At 41.8% G+C, this 14,170-nt stretch overlaps 1 protein-coding gene across 17 annotated transcripts in view; it reads left to right on the top strand.

Annotated features, from left to right (window-relative positions):
- The window catches only part of SIPA1L1 (signal induced proliferation associated 1 like 1), a 350,322-nt gene that overhangs the window by 253,937 nt on the left and 82,215 nt on the right, over positions 1 to 14,170 (top strand). For all 17 annotated transcript variants that reach the window (XM_075927311.1, XM_075927307.1, XM_075927300.1 and 14 more), the window contains 2 exons: positions 3,828 to 4,404; positions 5,578 to 5,852. In XM_075927311.1, coding sequence (XP_075783426.1) covers positions 3,828 to 4,404; positions 5,578 to 5,852 — 852 coding nt within the window. The remainder of the gene's footprint in view (positions 1 to 3,827; positions 4,405 to 5,577; positions 5,853 to 14,170) is intronic.

The following is a 14,170-nucleotide window of genomic DNA, read 5'->3' as shown; positions in this document are numbered from 1 at the left end:
TGGATGTTTACATGAATGTTTCCAAACTCTCAGCAAGTTTCCAAACCTATTGTTTTACTGAAAAATTATTGAGAATTTATTCTGTATAATAGGGAAGAAAGGAAAAAAAATGTGGTGTTTCCATTATTAGCCCTGTAATGCCTATATTTGATCACTTTTGATTCAAGTAATTTATGTAAAACCTTAAGGGGAAAGAAATGTGTTTTAATAAGTTTCTTTGTAGTGAGTATTTCATTGCCTACTTGATTATGCTGACAGAGTTTTATATATATTAATTTTGCTTCATTTTATCTATATTTGTGCACTTCCTCATTTTAATACATTTTTTTCTAGAAAGATACCTTTTGTTGATTGTGTATGTCATCTGGTTTTTAAAAAAACTAGATAGGTGCTAGTTTCATTTGAGCCTTTCATCCTTTTCATTACTTATGTGTTACTGAGGCAGAAAAGATGAAGCTGGCATTTGGAAATGTGTGTACCAGAAATTTTTGTCTAGAATGCAAATCATTATTTAATTTCAAGTTTATATAATTTTCTGTGGGTGCCCCTGCTATGCTCTGGTGCTTGTGCCATAAATTGAAATACAGAATTGCCCATACATAATTCTTTCCTCATAAATCAGTCAGCATTAATCATTCTGCAACTGCAGCACTTTTCAAGTTGTGCTATTTGGTGTAGTTTCAAAATATTGACAGATCCTGATTATTAAATTACATTTATTTATTGGGAAGACATGGTCCCTGCCCTGAAGGACTTGAAATCTTAGTAGAGACACATGTGATGAGGAAAGAGAAAAACAGGATGGGGGGGCACGAAGGGTTTCAAATACATAGAAATCAGGTTACTTTTGTTTTTAATGGTTGCAATTCTATGGCTAAGGTTAAGTTGAATTCAGGTACAGGCAGTCCCCGGGTTAACGAGGATCCGACTTACGTCGGATACCTACATACGAACGGGGCTTTTCTCGCCACAGAGGATGCAGGCGGCAGGACCGCCCAGACGCACCGCTGTCCCACCGCCCGCGTCCTCCGCGGCGAAAAAAGCTGCTTCGCGTCTCCCTGGTCTACTGTGGGGGGGTCCCCCAGCAGACCAGGGAGACGCGGAGCAAAGCCGTGGAGGACGCGGGCGGCGGGACCGCGGCACGTCTCAGCGGTCCAGCCGCTGCGTCTCCCTGGTCTGCTGGGGGGGGGGCGGCGCAGCTAGTACGCCCCCGCCCCCCCAGCAGACCAGGCTTTTTCTCGCCGACGCCTGGGGTAGAGCAGCTGAGAGGCTGCCAGGTTGGTCCCAAAGCACCAAGGTGCGGCGCTTCTTGACCAACCCAGCAGCACCCCAGCTGCTCTGCCCCAGGCATGTCCAATTCAGCCGCTGCTGGTCAGTTTCAACAGCGGCTGAATCTGAACGCCAGTTCCGACTTACATACAAATTCAACTTAAGAACAAACCTACAGTTCCTATCTTGTACGTAACCCGGGGACTGCCTGTATTATATGTATGAAGAATATATGGCATCCTCACCAAAGTTACAGAACTTTCTTTTGGACACCAAATGAATTTTCTGATAATTAGCAAGTAAAAACCTTTATTTGTTTAAGGTTAAATTAATTGAATATAGGCCCTTTCCGAAATGTAACACTATTTGTCGGGTCTCTTTTCTGGTCACTAATTAGTTCAACTCCGCATTTTTAACAGAGATGGGAATCTCTAAGCATAGTTTCAAAAATAAGCTTTTAGGATTAATAATTGTGTTTAGTTTTCTGTTATAATTCTGGAGTTTCTTCTTCAGTAGAGGCTGAAGATTAATGTTGTCCTTCAGAAAAACTCTCAAGAATGGTTACCACCGCTTTCTCTCAATGGAACTGAAACCTCAAGCTGCTTTCAATTAATGTGGTCACTACCTTCGTTCTCCAGCTCCTGTTGACAGAACAGAGATCCATTGTCTTCCCCGAAGGCAGCTTGGATTCATTCCCATAGGGATCAACAGGAGACTACGGTCATTTTAAGAAGGCCACCTAAACTCAGAGACTTGTAGCCTGAGTCCCACAAATAAGACTTGGTGTACTGCACTGGCCTGCAGCAGTGCGGAGAGCCATATGGTGCAGCAGGCAGGGAAGCTTCTGAGAGTGCTGCTTGCTGGGAGCTGCTTACTTACTCTGGCACCTCACGCTTTCCTGCACCCAACTTCCTCCCAGATCCTGCACCCCCTCTTAGCCTCTCCCCAGGCTGGAATCATCTCCTGCACCTCCTCCTGGACACAGCATTCCAATCCCCAGCCCCAGGTCACCAGTCAAACCTTCTGCACCCTTCTCTCCCCACCCCAGGTCATAACTCCCTCTCAGACCCTCACCCACTCCTATATCCCTCTCCTTTGCCAGAATCCTTTCTTGCACCTATTACCCCCCACCCCATTCCCATGGGGGGACCTTGCACCCTCATTCTCTGCTGCTCCAGGTCACAACCCCCTCCTTCACTCAAACTCCCTCTCAGACACCACACGCTAGTCCCCTACCCTGAGTATCCTTCTGCACCCTGCTTCCACCCCAGACCCCACATTCACTCCATAGAAAAATGCGCCATTGACCACTTCCCAGAATCTTTGGAGTGGCCTCTCAACAATAATTATTGCCCACCCCTGTATTATGGACCAGTCTTTGGTAAGGATAGTTGTGAATAATGGCAAACGTAAGTGTTAATTTTTCAAAACTAACATTTAGAATTAACAGTTGCATAAGAGGCACTGAATGGAAGGTGACGAGAGTGAAATATATATACAAAGTGCATGAGTGTGCACACAGATTAACATATGAGGTGGCAAGGAGGGAGAAGTTTCGGGGTTATGTAATGGGAATGCAGGAAAGGAAATAGCAGCGAGGGTGAAGCTGGGGTATACATTATGGATATTTTTTACTTTGGTGCAACACAGCTCTGTAAACCTTTTCCTGACCATCAGAGAATGGCATGTATCCCATTCTCCCTTGATTTCTCCCCCTCACCCCCACCCCCGCCATAGTTAAGAAAGCTTTTTTCCTACTAACACAGAGCAGTTCTGGCCTTAAGGAAAGCAGACCAACATTTTTAAAATTGTTCTTTCAATGGATGAATGTACATATATATTATATACACACAGTTTCATACATAATAAAGAAAATTGAAGGTAGAGTATCTAAATGAAAACATCAAGTGTGTCAGTTTTGGTAAAAATAAAATCAGGAATGGTTTACAATGAATTATCAGTCTTATTATGGACAATCATAGGTGCTGCCCTATATAAATATTAAAGAATAAGTACAGGAGCCAGAATTATTCACCTTCATCTTCTAGGTGAGCCATGTACCACTTGGAGAATGTCATACTAAGAGAAAACCCCAACAGCTTTGATTTACAATAAATTTAATTATTTGAGACTTACAAAAATACATGGCTATTAACATTTTAATTGTTATTATTAATGTGTATTACAATATATTAACCAAATCTTCAAGTTTGTGTTAACATTTTTGCATGTATTGTACCTGAAGTAAATGGCAATTGAGAACATTAAGAAGAATAAGTGATTATTTATCTCTCACTTCTACTCCCTTCACTCACAAATAAAGTATTCAAAGTTATAAGTGATTATAGAAAACTTCTGAGAAAGTAGCAAAGTGAAAAAATAATGGTGAGTTATATGCAGGTGAATCAAGCAGTCCTTTCCTTTGCTATTGTATGTTTGTTGGAAAATCAGAAGGTGGCCTGAGAGAAGGGCTTGCCTATCTCTCTGGATTCCATAAAATACTGAAGAGAAATTAAAATATTGACTCATCACTTCTTCATTTCTGTATTTTTTTCCAGTGTTGCTGTGACAAGATCCAGAGATGTACCATCCTTTGGACCACCAATCCCAAAAGGTGTTACCTTTCCTAAATCAAATGTGTTCAGGGACTTCTTACTGGCCAAAGTGATTAATGCAGAGAATGCAGCTCATAAATCTGAGAAGTTCCGTGCCATGGCCACCAGGACTCGCCAAGAATACTTGAAAGATCTAGCAGAAAAGAATGTTACCAATACACCAATTGACCCATCTGGGAAGTTTCCTTTCATTTCACTTGCCTCTAAAAAGAAGGAAAAGTCTAAACCTTATGCAGGAGCGGAGCTCAATAGTTCTGGTGCCATTGTGTGGAGTGTCCATGCAAAAGATTATTGCCAGGGTATGGAAATAGACTGTCTCCTGGGTGTATCTAATGAGTTTGTAGTTCTCATAGAGCAGGATACAAAAAGCGTGGTGTTCAATTGTTCCTGCAGAGATGTGATAGGGTGGACTTCAACGGACACAAGCATCAAACTCTTCTATGACAGAGGTGAATGTGTTTCGGTGGAGAGCTTTATCAACAACTTGGACGATATCAAAGAGGTTGTGAAAAGGCTGGAGGTTAGAATTTTTTTTAATTAAAATTTGGACTTTGGTAACAAATGAATTGAAATGCTTGCAGTAGCCATGTTTGCTAATTAATTATTTCCACAAGGCCACTTCTGTGTTCTCTTTCTGTCTGTGGACCTCCCTCCCCCCCACTTTTACTTTGGCATGTACCAATAAATAGCCAGCCATTGTGGGTTGTTTTGCATCAGTCATGAGTAGCAGATAGTGTTTGAAAAAAATTTTTAGAAAAAATGTGGTTTCTTCAGGAACCATCAAGTTGTAGTATCATTTGACTAGACAAATTACACAATCTGTTTCCCTTGTTTTCGCTCCTTTCCCAGTCATATCCATGTTATATTAATCTCAGATGAAGTTGTAAACTAATTGGAGTAGGAGTTGCTGGACAGTAGTGTGTCTGGACCGTGCCAAGCAAATCAGGCCTCAATCTAGACTGAGGCCCCTAAATTCTGTCTCAATACAAATAATGGTAATAAAGTAAAATAATTCATTGCATTTTTATTGTCTGTCTAAATGCATTCTCTGTCAATTGTCACTATTTCTCCAGCTGTTGTGAAGGAAATTGGTATATGTAGCAGCTTTGTTCTTCGTTGCATCAAAAATAGCAATTGTATAATGAACAAGAAGGAACGAGAGATTCATTCCATTGATCAAAGCCTTTAGAATGTGTATTCATCCTGTTCCAGTTAAGAGAGTGGCATAAGGTTCTAGTTCCACCTACAGTAAATTGGATAGTTGCACACCATCAAACTACAGAACTTAAATAATGGAGAAATTGTAGTTTTGTGAAATAACCACAGACTTGCTTAAAATGTCAAATTTTAAACAAAAAATGAAATACAGGTGCTTATGCAGCTTCCACACTTACCTGTTGTGAACTGGCACATTCCTTTAATTTTCCTATGAAATAAGTGGAACTTTAAGGCAGAGCTATAAAACCATTAGTTAATTCTGTGTAATCAGATGCTATCTTAAATATCCAGCTTGAATAAAGAGGATTTGTTTGAACTGGTATCATACACAGCAATGGGGACTTTCCCTGAGAGAAAGTGCTTGTTTCCTTTCCCCATGCCCCATCTTGGAATGTACCTATAAAATTCAGAATTATAGTCTTCTCAGAATGTAATCCATTGCACTAAACACTTTCCTCTTTATTTCAATTCTCAGTTTGTGACAAAGGGCTGTGAGACCACGGAGATGACTTTACGTAGGAATGGACTGGGGCAGCTTGGTTTCCATGTGAACTATGAAGGCATTGTGGCAGATGTTGAGCCCTATGGCTATGCTTGGCAGGCAGGATTACGACAGGGCAGTCGGCTAGTGGAGATCTGCAAAGTGGCTGTGGCCACTCTAAGTCATGAGCAAATGATTGATCTCCTGAGAACATCAGTAACTGTGAAAGTTGTCATCATTCCTCCACATGAGGACTGCACTCCACGCAGGTACTGTGAGGTGACTGAACGAGAGTTAATGCCATCTAGAGCTATCCTTGTGCAAGAAATTTGTGGTAAAAATGCACAGTGTTTTGCCTTTTGGTATTTTGCCATTGAAATAAATTTTAACTTGAGTAAAGATTATAAAAGAATCACATTACAGCATCCCATACTGTCAACTGAAACAAGTTGCAAAAGTGGACACGCTGTCTAAATTTACACGTCAGCTCCACAAAGTATCTACTATGTATACCGTAGTTTTGTATAATTAATTATACTTTCAAGGTATTCTTCAGACTCCCACAAATACCTTGTGGACATCAAACAACTTTGAACTGAGAAATGTACATTTACGATAGTCAAAATAATAGTTAATTCTCCTCCTGTTCAGACTTTTAATTTCTGTGGCTCCTTTTGTTCAAAGCTAAGTGTTCCATTCCCCTTCCAAATAAGCAAGAACGCATGTGACTTGAGCTTATCAGTCTACCTGCATGAGTATTTGATCATGGAACTTGCTGCAGATGGAGTCTATTTCTCCAATGCTTGAGCTTTGCTGCCTCAGTCCTTGCCAAGTTCCAGTCTAGCTGACAACTTTCTATTGCCTTGATAACTTTTAAGTCATGGATAAACTTTTATCTTGTGATTTTTCTCACTAACCTGGACCCTCCCACTCTCCTTCCTCTTTTCTTATAGCTCCATTTTCCCAATTTATTTATCATTTTTATTGCTTTTCTTTCCCATCATATCACGGAATCTAATTCCCATCTCTCTAATAGCATGTATTATTCCTCATAAACAGTATTTAAATATGAAAGAAGAGTCCTATGTAGTCTGAACTTGCCCACTGTCAGCTCAAGGTTTATGCTAAATTTGGTTAGAAGAAAACCAAGTATAAGAATCAAATCCTCTTTTGAAGGAGGGAATGTTACAGTGATTTGTGAGATGATTATTATTTTGAGATGTGAGTATCTGTCATAATAAAGGAAATCACCTGCATATTAGATAGCAGTCCTAATTCTAAAAAAACCTAGTTTTGGTTTTAGTCATTTAGATTTGCCATATAATCAACAGGAGTGTAACCCCTTCTGTGATTTACTGTCAAATGAGAGGGAAAGAACAGGAGCTTCAATTGTCCCAAAATTGTTGGTACAAAAGTGAATACATATTAGGGATTGAAATGAGCAGGGACACAAGGTCATTCCTGGAAGCTCTTTGAAATGTTTTTGTACAGTATCTGGCAGGATCATCAAATGAAAAGTTCAGCTGCAAGTATGATAAAAAGATTAGAACGTAAAAATCTAGCTCAGATGCCACTTAGTTCAAATATCATTGCTGATTATACTAAACATAGCTAAAAGTAGGCTTAGCTTCAGTTTGTCCACTATCACAGCAGGAAGAGCTATCTTAGTATTTTTCAAAATACTCATCCCAGAGTCAGTGGGTTTTGATAGTGTAGGGGATCAAAGATCATAGTATCTTATTACTCAATAATAAACTCTTGAATGCCAATTTCTATATCTGCCTACTGCATCCATAAAACAATTTATAAATTGTTACATTTATAAATGTTCTTAAATAATTAATAATAAACATACCGTTAAAACCTCAAGTTAAATCTTTACACAAAACAAGTTATTTTTAGCATTGTTTTCCAAAGTCAAGTTGTTTTTTGAATAATCCAAGAGATAATTTATTATTTTTATTACAGTAATATCTAAATACTCTAAAGGCTCTAATTAGAGGGAACCAATTCTTCTAGGTGCTGTACAAACTTGTAGTAAATCATCCCTTTCTCAGAGTTTATAACCTAAATATGAGAGCATATTGTGCAAGTATGTGGCCATCCCTCTTGATCTTCATCTGAGGGGAGAGCACACCTCATTGCATTTGCATCCTTAGCATGGTCATCAATTAGGGAATTAACTGTTTTTAAAGCTTAGGTTGCTTGAGCTGAATTGAGTAAGTGACTCTCCGATCCCTGGCCCTAAAGCAGAGTGAGGCACGAACAGTCAAGTGCTCTGGCCTGTGTTTATGGCAGAGCAGCAAGGGGTTTACCATTGCCATTGAATGCAATTAATTGGTCATTTCTGACTTTGAATTGGAGGCATAGGAAAAAACAAGGAAAAATTACATAGTCTCATTGCTTTAACTGGAGCCACATCTAACCAAGGATGTAAGAATTTAACCAGTTAATTGATAAGCTGATGCTAATCGGCTTCTATTACTGGTTAAACTCTGCTAGAGTCCTTCCTTCCAGCTCCGTGCCTGGGCTTCATCCATGTTGCCTGCCTGCATGGTGAAGGGCCAGCAGCTGCAACCCTACTAGCAGCAGAGCCTGCTGTGCGGAGCCAGCCACTGATACCCGCTGGCAGCAGAGCCTGTGGTGTGTGCTCTGTTGGTAGAAAGATGCAGATTAGGCATGTCGACATTGCAAATGAAGCGGGGATTTAAATATCCCATGCTTAATTTGCATAAAAATGGCCGCCGTTTTGCCGACTCAGCACTTTGTCGGCAAAAAGAGGCAGTCTAGAGAGGGATGTGTTGAAAAAGAAAGCCTTTTTCGACAGATCCCTTATGCCTCCTGCAAGGAGATTTACAGGATCTGTCGAAAAAGGCTTTCTTTCTCGACAGATCCTTCTCTAGGCTGCCTCTTTTTGCCGACAAAGTGCTGAGTCCGCAAAAATGGTGGCCATTTTTATGCAAATTAAGCACGGGATACTTAAATCCCCGCTTCATTGCAATGTCGACCTGCCTAATCTGCATCCCTCTGCCAACAGAGGGATGCAGTCTAGACTTACCCCAAGTGTCCCAAGAAGAAGCAGGCATTCCCAACATCTTGGATAATCTCCCCACCTTCAAGTCAATAGGCCTTTTGCGTATTTTGTGAGTTCACTTATCTGCGATCAGTGCCTAACACCTTCCAACTGATAGCCAGTCTATCTGCACCACCTTGATGATAGTACATCTTCTCAAGATTTTAATTTGAACTTTTCTGCCTGTAACCAAACCAGTTCCAATTTGGGATCTTTACTTGGTACTCTCAACATTAATTAGGCCACTATTTGAACTATCAGATGTGTTTGATGTCTCATTTATTGATGAAGGTTGCCTCTCTACTGGCCATCACTTCTACCAGAAATGTAGTTGAACTTGTTGCCCTTGTGGCTGATCCACAGAATTCAGTATTTCATAAGGACAAGGTCTTGTTCGGGGGTCTCAAACTCCCAGCCCGCAGGCCATCTCTAGCCAGAGCAATTACGCAATCTAGCCTGGCATTCCTGGCAGCTGGGGGAGGAAGACACTGTGCATTAGCAGCCCCCAAGCCCTGCCATCTCCCTGCCCTCTACCCTTTTCTCTCCCGGTGTACCCCCCCCCCCCCCCCCCCACCGTTCCCTGTCTCTGAGGATGTGATTTTGAAGATCATGGCAGGAGTCCTGGTGTGGAGTGGCGGCAAGGGTTGCACCCCCGCTCCCTGTGGCAGCAGGAACTGTTTGGAAGCAGAGCAAGTGTGCTCATCCAGTGTATTCCGCTTCTTCCACACTCCTGCTGCACCACCACACCAGAGCCCCTCCCCAGTAATCCCCCAAGCTGCATCCTAAGGACTGAGGTGTCATGGGTGAAGAGGGCATGGCAATGGTGAGAAGGGGCAAAGCGTGGGAGCCAATAATGCACTGCCCCTTATACCTCAGTTCATGGCATTAGAAGGGCAAAGTGCAAAACAACAGACACTGCTGGTAGGAATCTTAATGGTCTCACTCACATCCATCAATGTGATCTATAAAGTGCCAGTAGTGCCCCTCTGCCATGTATATTGGCCAAATTAAACAGTCTCTATGAGAGGGAATTAATGAACACAAATCAGATATCTAACAAAGCAATGCACAGAATCCTGTTGGGGAACATTTTAACTTGCCTGGGCACTCATTACTGAATTTCAAAGTCACTGTATTATTTCAAACCAATTTCAAAAGCCAGCTCGATGAGGAAGCTACAGAACTTAATTTCATTTATACGTTTGAGTCCCATAACAGAAGTCTAAACAAAGACATTGGCTCGATGACCCGCTACATTCCACATCCTAATGACATAAAAAAACAAAGGGTTCTTAAAGCGGGTACTAAATATTCTTTTCAGCTTCATTTAGCATGGACACTCTAATTGACAATTTCTTTTCCCTTTTTTTCCCCTTTCTTTTTCCTCCTTTTACCTGCACCTCACCCCCTCTCTGTTCTATGTATTTTAAAGCTAGACCGACCCCTTAAACTCCATTCATCTGAAGAAGTAGGTTGTGCCCACAAAAGCTCATTATACCATCTATGTTTTTTGTTAATTTCTAAGGTGCTGCAGGACTATTTGTTGTTTAAGTTTTTACAGTAACCCATGTAAGTTGTTCCAATTGTTGATGACAATGTTAAAAAATGTGTGTCCTATTTCTAGTCTGTCTGCCTTTGGCTCTTACTATGCCTTGTTTGCTAAACTAAAAAGTCCTCTATTATCAAATTTCTGTTCTTTGTTTAGGTATTTATAAACTCACCCTCAACTCACCCCTTATCCTTCTCTTTCTTAAGCTAAATAGATTGAATATCTTGAGTCTTTCACTGTAAATCATGTTTTCCAATATCCTTGTGGCTCTTCTCCAAACCCTTTCCAATTTATCTCATTCCTTCTTGAACTGTTGAAACCAGAATTGAACACAGTATTCCAGTAAAAGTTACACCAATGCCAAATACAGGGATAATACAACTTTTCTATTCCTACCTGAGATTCTTCATTTTATAATTCCAAGGATCTCATTAGTCCTTAGGGCCAATCACACTGGAAGTCAGAATCAAATGATCATCCACCGTGACCCCCCAAATCTTTTTCTGAGTCACTGTCCCACAGAATAGAATCTGCCGTCCTGAAAGTGTGGTCTAATGTTTTTATGTTTAGTCATATTAAAATACATATTGTTTGCTTCTCTCCAGTTTATCAAATAATCCAGATTACTCCGTATCAGTGATCAATCCTTTTCATTATTTACCAGTCCCCCAATCTTCGTCATTTACAAATTTGATCTGTAACTACTTTGTTTTCTTCCATATCCTGGCTTTAGAATGATTATGGAGGTGCAATGGTTACTTTGCCGACTCTGTAGTTGCTGAAGTTGTGGCCACTTTCATTTTATCCCAATTTTTACACCTTCCCAAATCAACAAATTCCTTTTAAAAAATATCCCTTTAGATTCTAATTTGGTATTTGTGGTCTCTAGCAAGCATTAAACTTTTAGGGAAAATGAAGTTGATTATCTTCTAATACATGTCAAAGGTATAAAATTTAATCAAACTTTAAAAATAAAGTCACATCCCAATTGGTGCAGCTGTGACTGCATGTTCTTGTGAGAGGCTTTATGTTTGAAGAATTCCTGATAATCACTTTTATATTTACTTTTAATGGGTATGTTTTAATGTCTTCAGAAGATCAATATTGTTTGAGGATTTCTTTCCTTTCTATTGTTCAGTGAAAAAAAAAGAAACAAAAACCTTTTTGTTGGTTAAGCAGGAATTCCTGGTTCATGCTGTTTCTCAGTTCTTTGTTCAGGTCCTGCCTCATTTAAAGTGTAAATTAACCCACTGTGCAAGTGATGTTGTTTTAAATAGACCATTAATTCATAGGGTTGCCAGATGGTTTCAACAAAAATACTGGACACACTTGACATTACATCGCAATCTACATTTCATCTTATTTAGAAAATACCGGACATTTATATTTTCTCAATTTGTTTCCCAAACAGAAAACTCAAATACTGGACTGTCCGGTTCCCAAGTACAGTGTTTCCTCCCCAAGTGGGGCCAGGTCAGGTGAGATGTCGCACACTGATCTAGCCAGATCAGTGCCCATGTTTCCCCATGTGGAGGGTAAAATCAGGTGCAAATGGAATCTGATAGTATCAACGACAATTAGTACCCAGACATTTGGAATGCCCACCAACATGCACCGCCCATTCTGGTGGTACTCTGCCCTTACCAGATAAATTGGCTCAGAAGATGCCACCAGGCCCCTCTGGCTTCTCCACAGGCACACGGTGGACTACTGTATGCTCCAAGCCTTTGCTCATAGCAGAGGAGCTGATTTTACACTGCCTGCAGTCACAACTCCTGATTCGCCCCTCTCTCACTTATAATTAAACTCTTCTGCTGCTACCCAAGAAGTCTGTCACATTTTAACCGCATTCCTCCAGTACCGTCAATTCATTTTTTGCCAGAACAGTCAAAAAAGTATGAAGAGTTCTTGGAGCTGGAACCCTTGTTTTTCCCCAGTGTCACACTAGAGTCTGGACTTTCAGCCCAGACTGCCTCACTCCACAGCATATGGTCTAGCCGTGGAGGCCTGGTACTGCTACCTCTGAAGGTTGCCATACCTGAGGAATCCTCCTTCTGGGCCATAATGGGGACCCTGGGATCTCTATCACAAATACCAGGTGCCATCTCAGGCATCCCATTGGCTCTCCCACTTGCCCACCAGTGCTGAGTTTATGAAGAGGAGGCAGACATTGAACTGGTACTGCCAGCTCCACTGGTCCCCATTGCTGCATCCTCATCACCTGATGAGTCTCTTACTTTTCTCCCACTGTCCACTATACAATCACCACCAATATGATGATTTGCTCCAGAGGGTAGCATCCAAACCTAGGTAGCCTGTCTGAGGATGATAAGGACCTGCAACATCAGCTTCTGAACATCCTCCAACCCTAGGGGCCTTTTTGGGTAGTTCTACCTGTTAATGAGTCCATCCTCCAACCAGCAAGGCAGTGTAACACATCCCTGCCTCCTGTGCCCCCACACCTAAGAGAGCAGAGAGGAGATATTTTGTGTCTTCTAAAGGGGCAGCTTTTCCTTTTACGCAAAAGGGGTAGCTTTTCCCTTTACTCAGCCAGCTCCCTGGTTGTCTATTCAGCAGCAGAGCAGGCACTCCAATGCCCTCAGCAGTCTAACCTCCAGACAGAGTAGTTAAGCGGTGGGCATGAAGGTACAGTCTTTGGCAGGACTACAATTCTGCATTGCTAACTACCAAGCTCTGCTAGCCAAGTATGATTTTTAACAACAGTGTTGTTGTTGAAGGTCAAGCTGCCAGAGTACCTGCTGCAATTCCAGGGGCTGGTAGACAAAGGGCTTCAGGTCAGCAAGGTAGGCCTCTAGGTCACAGTGGATGCAACCGACACATCCTCTCTCTCTGGTGACTGCAGTTGTCATATGCACTGGAAGTGATGGCTGTCATTATCCGACTTCCTCCTGGAGGTTCAAAATACAATTGAGAAACTTATCTTTATAAAGAACAAGTTCTTTTTAAAAAAAAAAAAAAAAAGACAAAATCCCTCCACTTGCAGAAAAACTCCAAAGCCACACTATTGTCCCGAGGGGTGTGCGTGCATGTGTGTATGTATACACACACACACACACACACACCAACTGGAGCCTTAATCTTATTCTCTCTGTCCTCACAAAGCCACCCCTTGAGCCACTAGCAATATAGTCCCTCTCCCACCTCTGAAATAAAGTGACATTCTTGGAACCATTACTTCAGCAGCCATGATAGCAGATCCTTCCACCCGCCTATATTCCACAAGAAGAAGGCTCCTTAGAGATGCATCCAAAATTCCTCTGAAAAGTGCTATCAGTTCCAGCTAAATCAGTGGATCCACTTGCTGGTTTTCTGCTCCAAACTGCATGCCTCCCCTTTGCATTTCCTTAATGTCTACTGTGCACTGGCATTCTACCTATACCAGTGGCTCCCAGCCTATGCTCCGTGGACCACTGGGGGTCCACGAGGGCACTGCAGGGGGTCTGCGGAAATGTAAAAGTATCCTTACTTTTCTTTTCCTTCCCCCATCCCTCCCGCAGCCGTGTACGTTGGGACACAACTTGCTTTTGATCTCATTCCCCAGATGCTAAGGGAGTGTGGGGAAGGTGCTTACATGCCATGTATGCCTCTCACACCTGGCTGATGTGTGAGAGGTATGCATGGAATGCAAGTACTTTCCCCTCACTCCCTTAGCATCTGGGAAATGGGATCAAAAGTAAGCTGTGATCTGGAGCACATGGCTGCTGCTCCGCCCCTGCACTCCAGGTCATGGCTTGTTTTTTATCTCGTTCCCTGAACACTAAAGGAGCGTGGGGAAAGTTCTTGCATGCCAGGCATGCTTCTTATACATCAGCCAGGCATGAGAGGCATGCACAGCATGCAAGCACATTCCCTACACTCCCTTAGTGTCCAGAGAACGTGATCAAAAGTAAGCCATGTCCTGGCATGCACAGCTGCTGCCCCCCTATACCCTTCTGAAGTTTTGC

The sequence above is a fragment of the Pelodiscus sinensis genome, chromosome 4, assembly GCF_049634645.1.
Source record: "Pelodiscus sinensis isolate JC-2024 chromosome 4, ASM4963464v1, whole genome shotgun sequence".
NCBI classification, from domain to species: Eukaryota; Metazoa; Chordata; order Testudines; family Trionychidae; genus Pelodiscus; species Pelodiscus sinensis.
The sequence above is the reverse complement of the archived record's forward strand: the minus strand, read 5'-3'. Positions and strand labels throughout refer to the sequence as shown.